This window comes from Eleutherodactylus coqui, chromosome 13, assembly GCF_035609145.1.
Source record: "Eleutherodactylus coqui strain aEleCoq1 chromosome 13, aEleCoq1.hap1, whole genome shotgun sequence".
Classification (NCBI taxonomy): Eukaryota; Metazoa; Chordata; class Amphibia; order Anura; family Eleutherodactylidae; genus Eleutherodactylus; species Eleutherodactylus coqui.
The window spans coordinates 28967719-28985571 of NC_089849.1; the positions used below are offsets into that span (position 1 = coordinate 28967719).

At 42.2% G+C, this 17853-nt stretch overlaps 1 protein-coding gene across 1 annotated transcript in view; it reads left to right on the forward strand.

Annotated features, from left to right (window-relative positions):
- The window catches only part of KCNH6 (potassium voltage-gated channel subfamily H member 6), a 247287-nt gene extending 229434 nt beyond the window's left edge, over nt 1-17853 (forward strand). The window contains exons 8-14 of the mRNA XM_066586673.1: nt 9781-10033; nt 10162-10355; nt 11408-11507; nt 11599-11892; nt 15766-15946; nt 16409-16607; nt 16703-17853. Of these exons, the coding sequence (XP_066442770.1) occupies nt 9781-10033; nt 10162-10355; nt 11408-11507; nt 11599-11892; nt 15766-15946; nt 16409-16607; nt 16703-16972 (1491 nt within the window). The 3' untranslated portion in view covers nt 16973-17853. The remainder of the gene's footprint in view (nt 1-9780; nt 10034-10161; nt 10356-11407; nt 11508-11598; nt 11893-15765; nt 15947-16408; nt 16608-16702) is intronic.

Consider the following 17853-nt stretch of genomic DNA (forward strand, 5'->3'; position numbering starts at 1 on the left):
GGCAACAGAGTTTGAATCTCACCCGCCAATATCCGGTATATGGGGTCTGTCATGTGTATAAAGCCAAGGTGTGTAATTGAATTGCTCCATGCAGAAAATTATTGCACCCATTGACATTTATTTGATGCTTGCCAAATGTTTATTAAGACCAAACGGTAGATGTTGGAACAGTAAGGGGTTGGGTGGCGTGTTTCAACAATGGCAACAGTGATGTAAAAGACAAGAAACGCATCTCGATCAGCTCTACCACACAAATCGTCGGATTACAACCAGGAAACCGTGTAAGGAGTCGAATATTGGCTTCAATGCTTTGGATGATCGCAAAGGATGAGCTGATCGAGGCGCTCTTCCTTGTGGTGTGACAACTTTGCGTGGCTGTCCGAAACGTGGCTTGCCTTTCAAGTGCTGTGGCCATGGTTGGAGTACACCACCCACCGCCTCACTGTGATACCATCTGGTCTCCATCGATGAATGTCAATGGATACATTTTTTTGCATGGAGCAATTCAATTACACACCTTTACATTATACGCACTTTCATGCCAGATGCCAATGTGTCAGACCGCCAATCTGCTGCCATCTTTTGCAAAGTAACAACATTTACCGGATGTTGGTGGAAAGGTTCATACTCTATTGCCATACCGCCAACATCCGCTTCTGACATTGTGTGACAACATAATTAGGAGGCATTCGTTTCGGAGTGACTTGTCGATCAGTGTTCCCGCAAACCAGATTTGATTAGGACGGTTAAACAGAATTCTTAACAACTTGACTTTTTTCGGTGATAACTGGATTTTGTTATTTTAGGTGTGAGTGCGATAGGGATCCTGTGTGTGTGTGTTGTGATCTTGTCTTTACAGGATTCCTGTGTTCATTGAATCCATACAGTTTGCCTAGGATTATATTGGGATGGTGTTGGATGTTGTACTCTGCCAGGGTCTCATGGTTTCTCTTCCCTTTGAAAGGCTAATATTCATCCCGCGGCGGCTGGATCTCAAGCAAAGATCATCTGCCAGGCAAGGGTATAAACTTTCCTTCCTGCTCCATGTCAGTCAGCTGGTAGCATGGAACGGCGGTGCGTCTTATATGATGGCGCAGGAGTGGTGACTTACTGAGAGAGGGATCCTACACTGAGCATCTATGCCAGGTCATTCCACCGCCGCAGGCCGGCTGCCGTCCCTGACATGACGCACACTGACAATGACTTATATAATCATTTAAAAGACACATAGATGAGATCACCACAGATAACCTTCAAATATATGACAAACACCATTTATCAGAGAGAAGAGAATCCTCCGTTTAGATTAGCAGATTATGAGGTCGTTTACTGCTCCGCTTATAAAATTGTAAAAGAGAGGCAATTAGGATATGTCACTATTGAAAAGCTAGTAAATAGAGAATAGATGCTATACATTCTACTGATTAGTATTTTAATCTAATGTAGCTGCAGAGATTTAGTATCCACAAGTCGTGAAAGGAACAAAAAAAGCAAACCGACCTTCCGCAGATCAGACAGGCAATGATTAGATAGCGGAATGCTGGTGAACTACAGATGTAAAAAAAATAAAATACAACTAAATATGTGATCTGTTTGTGCAACACTATTACGTTTCTTTTACACGGAATGACTGTCAGACGCTGAAGCACCCAACAGCGGTCCCAGTGATGATCGCTTCTGTGCTTTTACAGAGGAGGATCATCGCTCAGTGAATGGAGGTGCAGCGGGCCGGGAATCGTTCCAGCCTGGCCACCTCCATGCACAATAAACAGGCCATCGCTCAAAGATGAACATTGGCCTGTTTAAATTGAATGATGCAGCTGCAGACCAACAATGATTTTATGGTCTCTATGAAAGATGCGTTCTTTCACTGCATGCATTCACATTGCAAAATTATTGTGCAAACTCTTGATCTAACGAGCGATTTACACGATAATTGTGACGTGTAAAAGGGTCTAAGGGTACGTTTGCATGGAACGATTGTCAGGCGTGTAAGAGTCCGCCAGCCGTCCCAATGACTATCGCTGCAACTACCCACCTCCATTCACTGCAAACAGTCAGTCGTTCATAGATGATTGGCCGAACCTTCTGAACTTGACAGGTTCAGCCAGCGCCAGAGGCTCTATTCTGAACTTCTGCCATTGAGTTTCGTTAAAATTCAGGATGAAATAGAGCTGCATACAGTGCTATTTGGTCCTGTAAAGTCCAGGACAGCTTGTCAGAAAGCGAATGGACCCCATTTTTGTCAATGGTGTCCCTTCGGTTCTGTCAAATGATGGTTCAGCCAGGTTCTATTTTCCTGCTTTCATAACGAGCCCTGATGTGTGTGGCTACCTTTAAAGAGAGTGTGTCAGCTGATGCAAAAGTACTACTGTGTTTCCCCGAAAATTGAAATATAAGCCATACCCTGAAAATAATCCCTAGCTGCATTACATTAATAAAAACCAATACATTACGTAGCAGACTTGGTCCGCGTCCCTCCCGCTGCTCTCCGCAGCTCCAGCGGGCTTCCTGCAGTTCTTGGACGCCCACAGAAGATCACTTCTTGTTTATGGGATTCATAAATTCTGCCTCCAGGAAGCGATGGCTGAGCTGTGGCATTAATTGGCTAATTCATAAATCCTGCCACCACAATGTGATGGCTGTGATTGGTTCTCCGTCCGTTGCTCAGCCAATCAATGCAGTGCTCGATGAACCAATCACAGCCATCATTTCCTGGAGGTAATATTTATGAATTCTGTAACCAAGAATGATCTTCTGTGGGTGACTAAGGAGTGCAGGAAGCCTGACGGAGCTCTGGAGAGCAGCAGCAGGGACGCGGACCGAGCCTGCTAGGTAAGTATAATAAGACATCCCCCAAAAATAAGACTTAGTGCATCTTTATCCGTGCTTTTGAGATCACCAGGAGTCAGGAAAACAGCTTTGATGCTACCACCGCAAGTGCACTGAGGGTGAGACTGCTATACCAAACTGGGACACTGCAATACAGACAGCACTAACTGCTTTCAGCATTGTCCACACTGAGAGTGGGCATGGCCGTCAGCTGATCAGTGGCGAACCTAAGTAGCGGATTCCACTGATCAACTATTCTGAGGATAGGTCAATAGTAAAAGTGCCGGAAAATCCCTTTAAAGATGTGGAGCAGCTCAATGGACAGAACGTAGTTCAAAGTACTTGTGGCAGTGGAATCAAAGTTCGTTTTCTGACTGCTGGAGACCCCAAAAATACTGATAAAGTGTTAGCAGTTTTTCATTGGCAAAACTTTTTATGTATACTGGGATATGATATAGTATCTGAGGTATGTCTAAGACTGGGCTTACGCTCTATGGGCCTAGAAAGATCCGATTATGATGATCATGATGATAGTACAGGAAGTATAGGATGTACATAGTGTTTCATGCTGCCATTTTTATAGAGTCACAAGCAATGGCAGTAATTATCATTATTACATAACAGTTACTGCAGGTTATTTAGATGTAGCGGGCATTGATAGATTGAAAGTACTTAAATTGTACAGAAATAAGAATAAAAAAATACACCAACGTCTCTATGAATCAGAGCATTTCACATAGTGCTTATTGGAGTCGGATGTTAGCGACAATCGATGTTTGTATTGTATATACAGACTCCTGAAATATTGTTGGTTCATTAATACTCTGACATGTTAACTGTATCTTCGGCTGCAAAATGATAGTCTGATGTACAGATTGGGTTTAATAGTTTTTCTATTGAGTCCATTGACATTTAAGGAAGTGATCTAAACTGGTGTATCTCAATACATAGTAACATAGTATGTTAGGCTGAAGGGAGACAATGTCCATCTAGTTCAGCCTGTTTCCACCTCCCCTTGTTGATCCAGAGGAAGGCAAATAAAAAACAAGGAGGCGGAAGCCAATTAGCCCATTTGGGGGGAAAAATTTCTTCCCGACTCCAGTTTTCCTATATCAAGCACCTCTTATTCACAAAAACTTCAATCAAGTATCTCCAAGGCTGTCAGCATCCCATAAAATGACCAGTCACAGTGTCCCCATAACATATCCGCCAACAGTGCCCCTTAACATTTCCAGCCACACTGTTCCTATAAAATTGCTGACCACAATGCCCTTGTACAGTATTAGCTTCGGTATTCCCAGAATTGCCAGTCACAATACCCCTAGCAAAGAACCTGAAACAAAATCCCCACTCGCAACATAGAATACTAGCTTCGGTATTCCCAGAGCATTTCCAGCCACAATGCCCCCATAAAATTGTCCGACACCGTGCCCATCACAAAGCACCAGAACCACAGTGCTCTTAGCAAAACACCAATTTCATTATTTCCAGCCACAATACCCCCCATACACAGCACCAACTTCAATATTTCCAGCCACAATGCCCCAAGTAGAGCACCAGTTTCGCTGTCCATAGAACTTTGCCAGCCTTGCTGCCATCAGAGCATTTTCAGGTCAATGCATGACCAACTACAGTGTCACCAGAATATTGCTGGCCACAATGCCCCAATGCATAACATCAGCAACACTATCCTAATATTTTAAGCCCTAATGTTCTCAGTGCATTGCCAGCCACCGACCAACCCCTTTCCAAGACCAAAATGCCACAGAGTGAAACACTTACCTCTGCGCTAATTATCCCTGCACTGGCAGAAGTTACTGTACAGTTACTGTGGATGGCTATTATCACAGGAGGAAACCATGCCAACATTTTGTGGCCTACATACACTGGATGTAGGATCCATATATAAAATAATGGGGTATTATAAACATATTTATATTATTGTCTCAAACAAGGTCCTTCTTGGTTGTGATGTAATGGTAAAAGAAATCTGTACCCATATTAAAGCTACTTTCCTGTCCCAGAAGGAGAGAGTTATGTTACCTGGTGCCCTCTTTTCTCCACATTCTGCCATAATGCGCTTGTTCCTGGAGTCACTTTGTGGTTTTCCAAAATGGCCATGTCAGTTCTGAGACTATCTGATGCACACTGAGTACTGCTGGCGCATCAGCAATCCCAGACACTACCCACTGCCCTGATTGGGGCCGGCACTGGTCACGTGAGCAACGCTGAAAACCCAAAAGGAGTCTGCAGTGACCATCGAATACTGAGAGGAGCACCATGGTCATCTTAAAAAGGACTGCAGAAAGGCCCCCCAGGAACAAATCAATCAGTGGTAAAATGGGAAGAGAGGAGGAAACCGGGTAATTTAACAACCCCTCTGGTTCCTGGACTGATTTTGTCCCTAGGACTGGAGGGTCACTTTAACACATTTTTGGCATTGATACAGGATTGCTGTATCAGACTTGAGACTAGGAATACATTAGTATATGAGCAACTTCTCTTTACCTGTTTTAAGGTTCATGTTTCTTAAAAGCTATGGAAACCTTTGTGCATGAAAAATCAATACACACATATCTTATTAAGTCTCTTCATAAAAAAAATTATGCACTTATCTTTTTTTTTGCATTGAGTTTTCCTTCTCATGCATTTAGAAAGCCTCATATTTAGATGACAAGCTTTTCTACATTCAAGTTTCTGGCTTCTGGGCATTACCAGCACTGACCAGCCTGTCTCTCTCATGAATGTGCACAAGCTCAGCTCCCCGTCCCCTATCCTCTTTCAGAGGCTGTGTAGCATAACCACACCCACTCAATACTACACATCTATCTTTCCATCCTCTTTCTGAGTAGCAGCTAGATATTCACCTTCACTGCTGATAAGAGCAAAAAATTCCTCTGGTGGGAATTACAGCCCTCTGTATTAGTAGTTTTCTCTTCTCTCTGTCCTCCTGATCTCTTCCACGATTCCCTGGCACTGTCATACAGCCCTCTGTAATAGCTTAGTGGAAAAGCAGTGAATGCACCTTCACAACAGAGGAGCAGGCTGGGGTGGAGGAGATGTCAGTTTATTGTGAATGACAGAATTTTCTATGTTTTCAGTTCTCCAGTCTGCAGAGCCTTGAAAAAAATAATACAAGCATAGAAATAAAAGAATCTGACCTTTCTAATGAAAAACAATTACAAAAAGTCTTCATTACCAAAAAGGCATTGATTAAAAGGAAAAAAAAGTGCAAAGGTGTACATAGCCTTTTAAGGTCCCTTAAGAGAATGTGCAGTCTTGAAGGAAGTTGTTCATCTAATAGTGGGTTAACAGAACAGGATGAATTCCAATTTTCCCAGCCATCAGGTTTAATAACCTGCGAAAAAGTTGAGTCCGTCATAAAGGCTTACAGGTCTGTTCATCACCAGTCAGTAGCTATTATGAATGAATGACCCTTATGATGATGTGGTACTCAGCCATAGAGTAGCTGACTAGGTAGTTTGTTTTACACAGACCCCAGGGTCGTATTGCCATATGTAGATATGAAACAAATCATTAAAGGAACCTAATCGGAAAAGGAAACATAAATATCACAATGGCTGTAAATCATGGATATTACACCCTTTATACGGCTCCAGTTCTGTGGTGCAGTACAGGGGAGCATGATTTGCTATCAGGGTCTCCCCAGTATGTAGATCCTTGCGGAGGGTAAAATGCTGTTAACTTGTTTGTTTTTTACAGATCCAAGCAGTATATCAGCAAAAGACAAGGTGCCTTCGTGGGTTTTGCTACTTGATAACTGTGCTAACACAGTTCTCAAAGACCAATACACTTCTTACCAATCATCCCCCAGCACTGATACATAGACCCAGATGTTTGGTCGAGTCCTAATTCTGCATTTCCATTTTTCACATCCTTTATATGAAGTGGATATAAAAAGTCTGCACACCCCTGTTAAATGCCATGTCATGTCAAAAATCTGACAAAAGTGAATCATTTCGGATTTATTTCCACCTTCAGTGTGACCCGTTATCTGTACAATTCCATTGCAAACAAACAAATCTTTTAGGGTGAAAAAAATAAAAATGACAAATCAAAATAATGATGTTGCATAAGTGTGAACACCCCCTTATATTTGGGAATGTGGTTGTGTTCAGAATTGGCGAATCACATTTAAACTCATAAATAGTAGTCGGTACTCCGCCGCCATTATTTACAGGGATTCTGATGCCGCCCATGTAAGCTCTTCTAGCAGGATTCTCCTGACATTTTCTTAGATCCGTTTTTCAATAAAAGATGTAAAGAGCTTATAATATCATAGGGATAGCCCGGCTATGATTTGCCAAAACCTACATCAAGTCTGCCAGAAGTCTGTAGGAGAACCTGTTATGTCTGATGAGACCGAGGGGGAACTTTTTGGCTTGAATTCCAAAATGTATGTTTGGTATAAAACCAACACTGCGCATCACCAGAAGACTCCCAACCCACAGTGAAGATGGTGGAGGGGGCATTATGCTTTGGGATGTTTTTCTGCTGTAGGAGCTGGGGAATTACTCAAGGTGGAAGGAATTATGAACAGTTCCAATTATCAGCTCATTTTTGCACAAAACCTTCAGACTTCAGCTAAAAAACTGAAGAGGAATTTCATCGTTCAGCCTGACAATGACCCAAAGCATACCGCTAAATCAACAGAAGAATGGCTTCGCTAGAAGGAGATCGAAGTTTTGCAATAACCCAGCCAGAGCCTAGACCTGAATCCCACTAAAAACCTGTCGGTTTGACCTGAAGATGGCGGTACACACGAGATGTCTTTGTAATCAGACAGATTTGGAGCGCTTCTGCAAGGAAGAGTGGGCAAAGATTGTCAGCCCAAGATGTGCCCCGCTGATAGACACTGACCCAAAAAGACTGAATGCTGCCATAAAGTCAAAGGGGACATGTACAAAGTATTAGTTTTAGGGTGTGTATATTTCGTTTTTTTTATTTTTTCACCCTAAAAAATTTCAGTTTGTTTTAAAGTGTAATTGTACTGATAATGGGTAACATTGAAGGTGTTTTTTTTACATGACAAAAACAAAACATTTTAACAGGGGTGTGTAGAGTTTTTATATCCACTGTATCTCACTTCCACTGATCAATGTTCCACCCCAAACCTCATGTTGACATCATATCTCTCTAACATTTCTATCTCTTCTGATCTATAAGTCCTATTCCATGACTGTGCTTATTTTCCTTCCACATACTGTATACTGGATCTCAGCCCACCACCACCCACACACAAAGCAATATACCTTGTAACCACAAAACCTTTCCTCTTTTCAGTTTCCTTCCATCCATCCAATCTGCATTTCATTGCCTTTTACAATGACCTAAATCCTGGTAGCACCGCCTTCCTATAGTGTATCATCCTATTATGTGGTTCATTAAAGGGGTTCCCTGGTTTGGACATCCCCTATTTGTTAAAAGGGTCCCTTGACAATAAGCTGATCACAAAGTGTCCCCCTGCTGGGACCCTGCAGCGATCAGCTGTAATCTATAGAGGAACCCTGCAGCAAGTGTTCAACTTCCTTACAGTGCCACCACAGGGGAAATGAAGTATTACACAATGCCCATTGAAATCAGTGGGCTTTCTGTGTAATACTGGGCAGGTCCTCCAGTACGAGAGACGTTCTTTGTAACGGCTCTCTCTGACCAAAAGACCAAGGATCCAAAAAAGACCTCCTCTCTCTTATTGCTTTCCTAACCTAGTTAACCCCTTTAAAATGTACAGTACATCCATAATTGACTCTCTTAAACCGTGCACATCTTTTCTCATCCCCTCTATACATTTGGCTGTTATGTTGTTACTATCCCTTGTTCTGTTGTATATGTAGACCTAGACAGGATGATTCAAATGTCAGGGCCATCCAGAATATCTTCTGAATGAAAAGGAATACAAACAGGAAACTTTGTAGAACATTTAGGTGGAGAAAAACTTTTTGGCACTATGTTGGCGTTTGTTGGCCATCTTAGTGGAAGCCATCTTGGATTTAGCCCAAGAAACGTCATCAGAAATTGATAGGTGCATGACAAACCAAGAACTGGAGAACTTTAATCATACCATGCTCCAATGCCAGCTTGTTGGTGCTTTTCTGTGGACTCTTCATGAGAACAGATGGCTCAGCTGTTGCCACCTGGGGATTGGTAACATGCTCAGATGACCAGTTCTCAGTTTGTCCTGGACTCTACCGGTTTCCCATATCTTCTAAATGGGTTTCCTAACATCTCGTTACCTCACTGGCTGTCTTCCTGGGTGTTCTTGTTTGAAAGCCTTGACCACCTCATGTAAACGCCTGTTACAAGCCATCAGGATGATCTCAATTTTGTCCCAGATTGTCAATGGCATCTGCTGGTACTTGAAAAGACATGTGATGAGTGTTTTCCATATTACATAATTCAACATAACAACTTAATTACATCATCCATAACTCAAAAATGGTTGCAGTTATTGAAAAAAAATTACACACACATCAGTTCCCAGTGAAATTCTACTCTTAAATCATGTATCACATGACCCTTTTTTCATTGAAGGTTTTTGGGCTGAATCCAAGATGACTACCACCAAGATGGCCGACAAGCACCACCATAGTGCCAAAACGTTTTCCCTTACCCATCTAAGTGTTCTACAAAGTTTCATACTTGTATACTTTTTCATTTAGAAGATATTCTGGGTGACCCTGACTTTGGAATCATCCTGTATATTCGCATCTATTCAATACGCAATGAATTCCATTCATTCGTCCATATAACACTAACCAAATCCGAAATCCATTCCCTCCAGATATTATATTGTCCTCCTCTTTTAATAGCTCAGTATCCAACCTCTTTACTACAATCTGTATTATTTTTCTTCCCCTCTAATACCCCCTTACATTTCTCATGCCTTCATTCTACCTCCTTTTTTCCTTCTGTCTTTGTACTACCCAGGTGCTGAAAGGATTCCCGGAGTGCCTACAAGCAGACATATGTCTGCATCTCAATCGCACACTGCTTCAAAATTGCAAAGCCTTTAGGGGAGCAACCAAAGGATGCTTGAGGGCACTGGCCATGAAGTTCAAGACTACACATGCCCCACCGGGGGACACCTTGGTTCACTATGGGGATGTGCTCACCACCCTCTACTTCATCTCTCGTGGGTCGATTGAAATTCTCAGGGATGACATTGTGGTGGCTATTTTGGGTAATAATGGCTATTTATCTTGTAGAGAATACATTTAAAGACTTGTTTGTACATGCAATCATCTTACCCACACTCATTGCTTTCAACCTACAACACAATTCATGAACATTTCTATCATCTTTTGACAGGAAAAAATGACATTTTCGGAGAACCTATCAGTCTGTATGCCCGTCCTGGAAAGTCAAATGCCGATGTGAGAGCTCTGACTTATTGCGACCTTCATAAGATTCAAAGAGAAGACCTTCTGGAGGTGCTGGACATGTACCCAACGTTCTCGGACTGCTTCTGGAGCAACCTGGAGATTACCTTCAACCTAAGAGACGTGAGGAGGTTACATCATGGGTAGAATAATGGAGGATGGGAATTTGTAGTATTCATTTTTTAGGTAGATAAGGTTGGGCATTTTCCTAAAAGTGGGTACTTTGCTCCAAACCTGAGGGTGGAAGAATTTTAGATAGTATAAACACTCAATGGGCACTTTATTAGAGACCTTCATGTTGTAACACTTTGGACTTCCTTTGGCCTTCAGAATTATACAATTCCTAGTGGCGTTCAGCCACAGGTATCAGAGGTCCCAGGGTATGCCTAGAAAACCCTACCCAATTACTCTACCTCCACCAACATGCACTGTTGAAACCTGACAGAAAAGGTTCATTGATTCATGCTGCTTGTGTCAAATTCTGACCTCCCATCAGGATGTTGAAAATGTGGATTCATTTGACCAGGCAATGTTTTTCCAGTGACCCAATTTTTGCACTCTTTTTTTCCCCACTGGAGTATTAACTTTCTGTTTCTCTTAGACAGCAATGACGCTGAAACTGGTCACTTATAGCTCATCCATGCTAAGGAAAGAAGATTCATGTGTACAGACAAGTTAGTTGGAGCACCAGTGTTGTATCTGACTGTAATTTGCTTGTCTTTGCACCACCTATTCAAAAGAATGAATCTTGACATCCTCCTCTGACCCCTTTCTTCAATTAGTTATTTACATCCATAGGATCCCCTTTTCTTGGATGTTTTACCTTGATCACGCCATCCTCTGTATACTCTCCATACTATTACTCAAGAAAACCCCACAAGATTGGCAGTGAAATCATGGCCTGGCTAGACTAGCACTGATGATGAGGCCTTGTTGGGATTCGCTCAGATCCCTGGATTTTCCGATCTAATGTGAATTCACATTAAAACTGATCCACGCAAAACTTGTCCCGTGATTTCTATGCTTCACTCTGGGGTCATGCGTTTAATTTCCGTACAGGGAAGCTCCAATCGTTAAAGGGCCGGGGGCTCTAATAAAGTAACCATTCAGTAGAAAAACCACAGGCGATGATATTGTGTTGTCCATAACCTGCTGTTTGTGTTCACCCACATCAGGCCGACAGTATTCCTCGTTCCCCTGGGAGTGAAGACTATAACTGCAGTTACCGTAAGCCGCGTAGATGTAAACAACAAGGGCGCCGCCGGAAGAAACCTGGTAAGACAAAATGTGTATACTACTTATATCTAGTATACAATCCGCATTTAAAATCAATGTGTTGAGAAAAGTCTCATTATCTCACATGAAGTGGAAGGCATCGATGACATCAATTCGGATGCTGAACAATATCACACGTACTCTGAGCTGACCAATCTCCAGCGGCCGCTGAGTAGAGAACAGTGGGATGAAATGGCAAGCAGCACCACTCCGTGCTCTCAGACCAGTGATGATGAAACCAAACCACTAAACTCCGGACGCATGGACAGGCTACCACCGGCGGACAAGCAAGAATTCATCCCGGCTGTGGTGAACCTGGTGACGGCCAACATCAGCAGCTGTGAGGGAGGCAGAAAGGTCTTGGAAACAGTGGAAACTTATTCAGGTAACACTTGAAAAGTCAGACTGTACAATCAAATACCAGAGCTATTTAGAGTTCGAACTATGTTTGACTAACAGCCCACATACTTTCTACTTTTATTGTTCAAGGCGTATTCCTATCTCCTAAAGTAATGACATATTGCTAGGATATAAAGTGATCATAAAGTGATTACGTAACCAACCGATATGCTGTTACTTTTAGATATGGTAGTAGCTCTTGAACCCCTTAACGCCGCAAGGCGTAAGTTTACATCCTGGCTGCAGGATACTTAATGCAACAGGACGTAAGCTTACGCACTGTGGACAGCGCGGGGCACAAGCACAAAAGTCATGCAATGACTTATTATAATGATCATAGCTGCTATGGTTCATTTCCCCTTCAGGGACATAAATAGTGTAAAGAAACAAAATAGTATTAAAAAAAAAACCCATAACAAAAAAACCCCTCTTTTGCTCAGTTTCCCTATTTGTAAAAAAAATTAAAAATTTAAGAAAAAACCCACATATTTGATATCATCATGTCTGTAATGACCTGTACTATCATTTGAGCACACTATTTACCCTGCGCAGCAAAAAACGTAAAAATAACTGAGGCAAAATGCCTATTTTGTTCCTTTTACCTCCCAAAAAGCACAATAAAAGTGATTACAAAAATTATATGTACCCCCAAAATGGTACAAATAAAAACTACAGGTTGGTACAAATAAAAAACAAGCCCTCACTGAGCTCAGTCCATGGAAAAATAAAAAAGTAATGGGACTTTGAATGTAGCAATGTAAATATAATTATTATTTCCAAAAAAAAGGGTTTTAATTGTGCAAAAGTGGAAAAAAACGGAAAAAAATTTAATATTTTTGGTATCGTTGTAATCATGCTGACCCACAGAAAAAAATGTATTGTGTCATTTATGCTGTATGATTGACGCTGTAAATGGCCAAAGCTGTCCGTCGTTTCAATGCCATAAATGATAGGATCATATCCATATGCATCAATGGGAATCCTCGCACGATCATAAATTTAGAAGTTCAGGCGCCCACAACCAATGTAATGGAAGAAGACATTTGAAAAATTCTACGCTGATCTCCAGGAAGCAATCGATCAGATACCTGCAAAAGATGCCACTTTTATAACAGGGAATTTCAATGAAAAAATCGGCTCTGGAGGAGACCTTCCAGTCTGCAAATTGGAGTTGGGCGAGCGCAATATTGCAGGTAACCATATAATCCAATGTTGCACAAAAAACGCCTATCGATCATGACCGCATGGTTCGAGCAGCCGAAACACTGTTTGTACACATGGACGGCCCCAAGTAGCGTGCACCAAAACCAAATCGACTACTTCCTATGCCAACTACATTGGAAAAAGCTCAATACTGACTGTGAGAACATTTCCGGGTGCAGACTGTGGCTCTGATCACCAGATACTAGTCGCAAAAACCAAGCTGAGATTCAGCAATATCAAAAGGTCACCAGCAATACACTGTTTCGATGTAGACAACATCCCTTCACGATACGCAGTCCAAGAATATAACAGATTTGAAGCGCTCAGCAAAATTCTTCTAAAGATCATACAAAAACGCATCGCTACAATTGTTGAACGAGAACTGCTGGATGTTGAAGCTGGCTTCCGCAAAGGTCGCGGCACCAGAGACCAAATCGCGAACCTGCGCTGGATCATGGAGAAGACCTGGGAGTATCAAAAAGATGTATACATGTGTTTCATCGACTACAGCAAAGCATGTGATTATGTCGAACATGACAAGCTTTGGAAGTGTCTGCAGCAAATGGGCGTCCCAAAACACATTGCACAGCTTATAAGGTCACTTTATAACAACCAAGAAGCAACAATCAGGACAGCTTATGGAAACACCGATTGGTTCGGAATCGAGAAAGGCGTACGGCAAGTCTGCATTCTATCACTTTTTCTGTTCAATCTGTACGCAGAAACGATCATTAGCCGATGCAATCTGGACGAATCAGAAATCGGAGTCAAAATCAGTATCAGAAATGTCAACAACCTCCGATATGGAGATGACACCACCCTGCTGGCGGATACTGAAAGGAATCTGGAATACCTTATCCAATGAGTGCAAAAGGAAAGTGAACGCATGGGACTGAACCTGAACAGCAAGAGAACGAGTCATGACCGCCGTAGGCAACGGTACAGTGAACATAAAAATTAACAGCGAAGAAGTTGGTCCAAGATTTAATCTTCCTTGGATCCACAATCGATTGCAATGGGCAATCTAGACCTGAGATCAAGAGACGGATTACACTTGGTGGGAATGCAATGTGAGGAATGGTAAAGATCTTGAAACTCAAGAATATTAGCATTGCTACGAAAAACAGACTGGTCGATGCAATCGTCTTTCCCATAACGGCGTAGGGTTGTGAAAGTTGGACGTTTAGGAAAACAGACAGAAGAAAAATTGATGCGTCTGAGCTCTGGTGCTGGAGGAGAATGCTACGGATACCTTGGACCGTCATGACAATGAACAAGGTAGTGTTAGATCGCGTCAAACCGAAAATATCACTAGAGGGCAAAATCATCAAACAGCGGCTCTCTTTTTTTGGCCACGTGATGCGCGCTAACTCACTGGAAACAGTACTGATGCTCAGCAAGGTCAGTGGGAAGAGAAGATCAGGATGACAAAGAACAAGATGGCTGGATACAATCAAGGCCACCACAAACATGTCAATCACCGAACTGAAAGAAACCGTGAAAGACAGAAACGTGTGGAGAACATCAATCCATTGAGTGACCGAAGGTCGGATACGACTGCTCTTTAAGCACATCAACACCTGTGGGAAGTGTCACAAGTCTAATTTGCCTACGCCTGCTTACACCATGCCTCATTTTGCCCAAACTTCTAAAATAAATATGTTTTAGATTTAATATCATACCAAAAACAATACATTAGCACAATATATTTCTTACTTGCTAGTGCTAGCAGACACAGCCATCTGACCATAAAATTACGCCCATAAATTGCATGGTATAATCAAGGGCAGCTGCATAAATATTGATTTAACCGGGTAAGTCCTTTCACTAGGTCAAGGAGACTATAGGAGACAAATGAAATGCGTAGAGATAAAAAAGAAGAGTAAAGTCATTGTATTGTTGGTATATTTGTTGTTAATGTTCTCTACCTCACCTTCCCTTATTATCCTAGCCCCTCCCCTTCCACCTCCTTTTTTTTCTTCTCTTTTGCAAAAATATACTATTCTAGCCAGGTCACAAAATCTTGTGTACCCCGTTGGACTAAGGGCTCACTCACACGAGCGTATGTGTCCCACATATTCCACACATGTGCATTTGGTATGTATGTTAAATCCCCATAGCCTATATTGGTGCAAATTACACATCAAAATAGGACATGCCGCATTTGTTGCGCAACACGTGTGAAGAAAATACAGGTGTGAGTGGCCCAATAGAAATCAATGGGCTCTTAGCACTGTGTATTACATGCATGAAAAACGTGTATGAAATACGTGGAATGGGGACAGATATGCGCATGTGAGTGGGCCCTAAGATAGATAGAATCAAAGAGCCAAATATTGTAATGTTGATCTTGGATTTCTTGGGTCAATATTGCCTTCTCTTTTACCCGGTTGATTTTGTTCTCTGATTTGATAGAAATGTTGAATATGTTTTAAGTGGTAAAACTAATAAAAACATTTTAAAAAATGGCATGTGATGTTTGGGGAGCCTTGTTACAGATTGTACATTATGGCTCTGCATTTCCAAGTTATACCCCTGCACAGGTATACAAAAAATGTATTCAAATAACTGAACTTCTCTAACATCAGTCTCCGTAACACTTTTCTTTTCTGCTGTCTTTATTCTCTATTTAAATATATTTTCATTTCTCAAACAGCTTCCCCTATTGAGGTTCCCAACCTGTTCAGTTTCTGGGGGGACAGACGATCGGCTGCATGTCCGGAAGGCCCCCAACATATTTCTATGGTGCATAATTCCCTGGATACCCCACTCAGTCCTGATGATCGGCCAGGAGAGGTGGAGTCACGTCTAGAGCTTCTCCAGGCTCAGCTAGACAGGTATGAATCATCAACTAGAATGTAAGTTGCATTACATTTAAAGGGATTTTTTGACACTCCGAAAGAGTGGCCAATGGCTTGGGAGGGCACTAAATATCAAAGTAAGGCATACTCACCAGTCAGATGTTCTTTGGGGCTACTGCAGCCCCTCCGGAACCAGGAAATTGCTGCGGCGGTCACATGCAATTCATTCTATACATGACCACTCAGCCAATCATGGTCTTCTGTAGTCATGTGGCAGAATCAACGCTGATGCCTTGACTGGCTGAGTGGTCATGTGCACATTGTGCGGCACATGACTGCTGCAGCAACTTCCTGCTTCCGGACATTTGACCGGTGAGTATCATGCACAAGATTAGTTTGCTATATTGTGCCCTCCCCAGCCACTTTTATCCAAGTGTCAGAAACCCCCTTTAACTATTATTATCTTCAAGTCAAATTGCTTCACTTGTTTTCTTTCAGGTTGGAGACCAGGATGTCTTCGGATATCAATATAATCCTGCAATTACTGCAGAGACAACTCTCTCAGATCCCTCCTGCATATAGCCCCATCTCTCCCAGCTCCCACACTCTAGGACTCTATCACTCAGCATCCAAAAGCTTGGAGCCTATACAAAGCAACCCTTCCCTTCCGACAGACTCCCCAGTCTCTCCTCTCCAGGTTAGTGCATGTCTGTGTTCACGGACAAGACGTCCAAACTCTTTGTGTACATCTATTTCAGTTATTAAGACTTCTTTTTCTTTCTACTCTTGCAGAGTCCAGGACTGACTGACTACGATGATTTAGAACCTCTTAACCTTAAGCCTAATGTTCTGCATCTCAGCCCTAGTCCCCAAGAACCTATCGCTGTAATACCAGGACCTGGATATGCTCAGACCCACCCCATCCCACCTCCAGAAATCCCATCCCAGGCAATCTTAGGGAGCCTCCGCTTCCCATCTCTCCCCGACCATTTGGAGTGTCCTTCTCCACCAGGCCTGGAATTTCAAAGACACCTTTCAGATCCTGTTCTTCCAGGGAGTTAGGGCCATGGAGAAGGACACGGAAGAAGATTATCTGTTTGCATTGCACAGTTGAGGAGGGGAGAAAGATATTTTAGCCTGAGCTCCCCCTCCTTTTTATGCATAGAATAGATTTATTGTGGGTCATTTCTACTGGAAGAAGAGGGTAGATGGGAATGCACTTTCAAGATTGCAGACCCTTCAAGGTGGTGGCAACCGTTCTTCCTACAAAATGGATCTCCATTTCTTCACATCTCCTAATTCTTAACAATACTATGTCCTAGTGAGATCCTCTTCTACAGGGAAAGACTAAGCTATGGAGAGCCTGAAAGCAAACCTGTCTGCGAATGTGAGTGGTGCCACAGCAGTGATAGAAAAGACACAAAGATGAAGAAAACAATTAGCTCTTCCATTCCTGGAACATACGCACTGCATGCAATCCTAAAATGACCAAGATTTATTTGGGTGGCAGTTGAATTTTAGGAAGGGGATTACAACCGTCAGGGTCTCAGCGAGAGAGTTACACTAGTAATGCAATGAAACAATGTATTCCTTAAAGATAGCTTCACAGACTTACGTATTTAATATCGTTATATAGAGCAACCGTTCGGACTTAGCATCATGATATATTGATCCCTGTTCTGGAATATATTACTGCACATCATTCATTCAGGACATAACGTATTTTACTATAAACATGAGTGTCAATATGTAATGCAGCAAAACGTGATAGGACCTTGGCTGGACAGTTCAGTTCTCCCTCATGCACTTTTACCATGTCTCTCTCATCCCGTTTTGTAATCTTGTCAACTTTGGCTTATGTCCAACCTCTGGTGAATGAATTATGCACATAATAACTATATATTTGAAAAAGCCATAAAATTAGGACATGGTATTGTTACAAA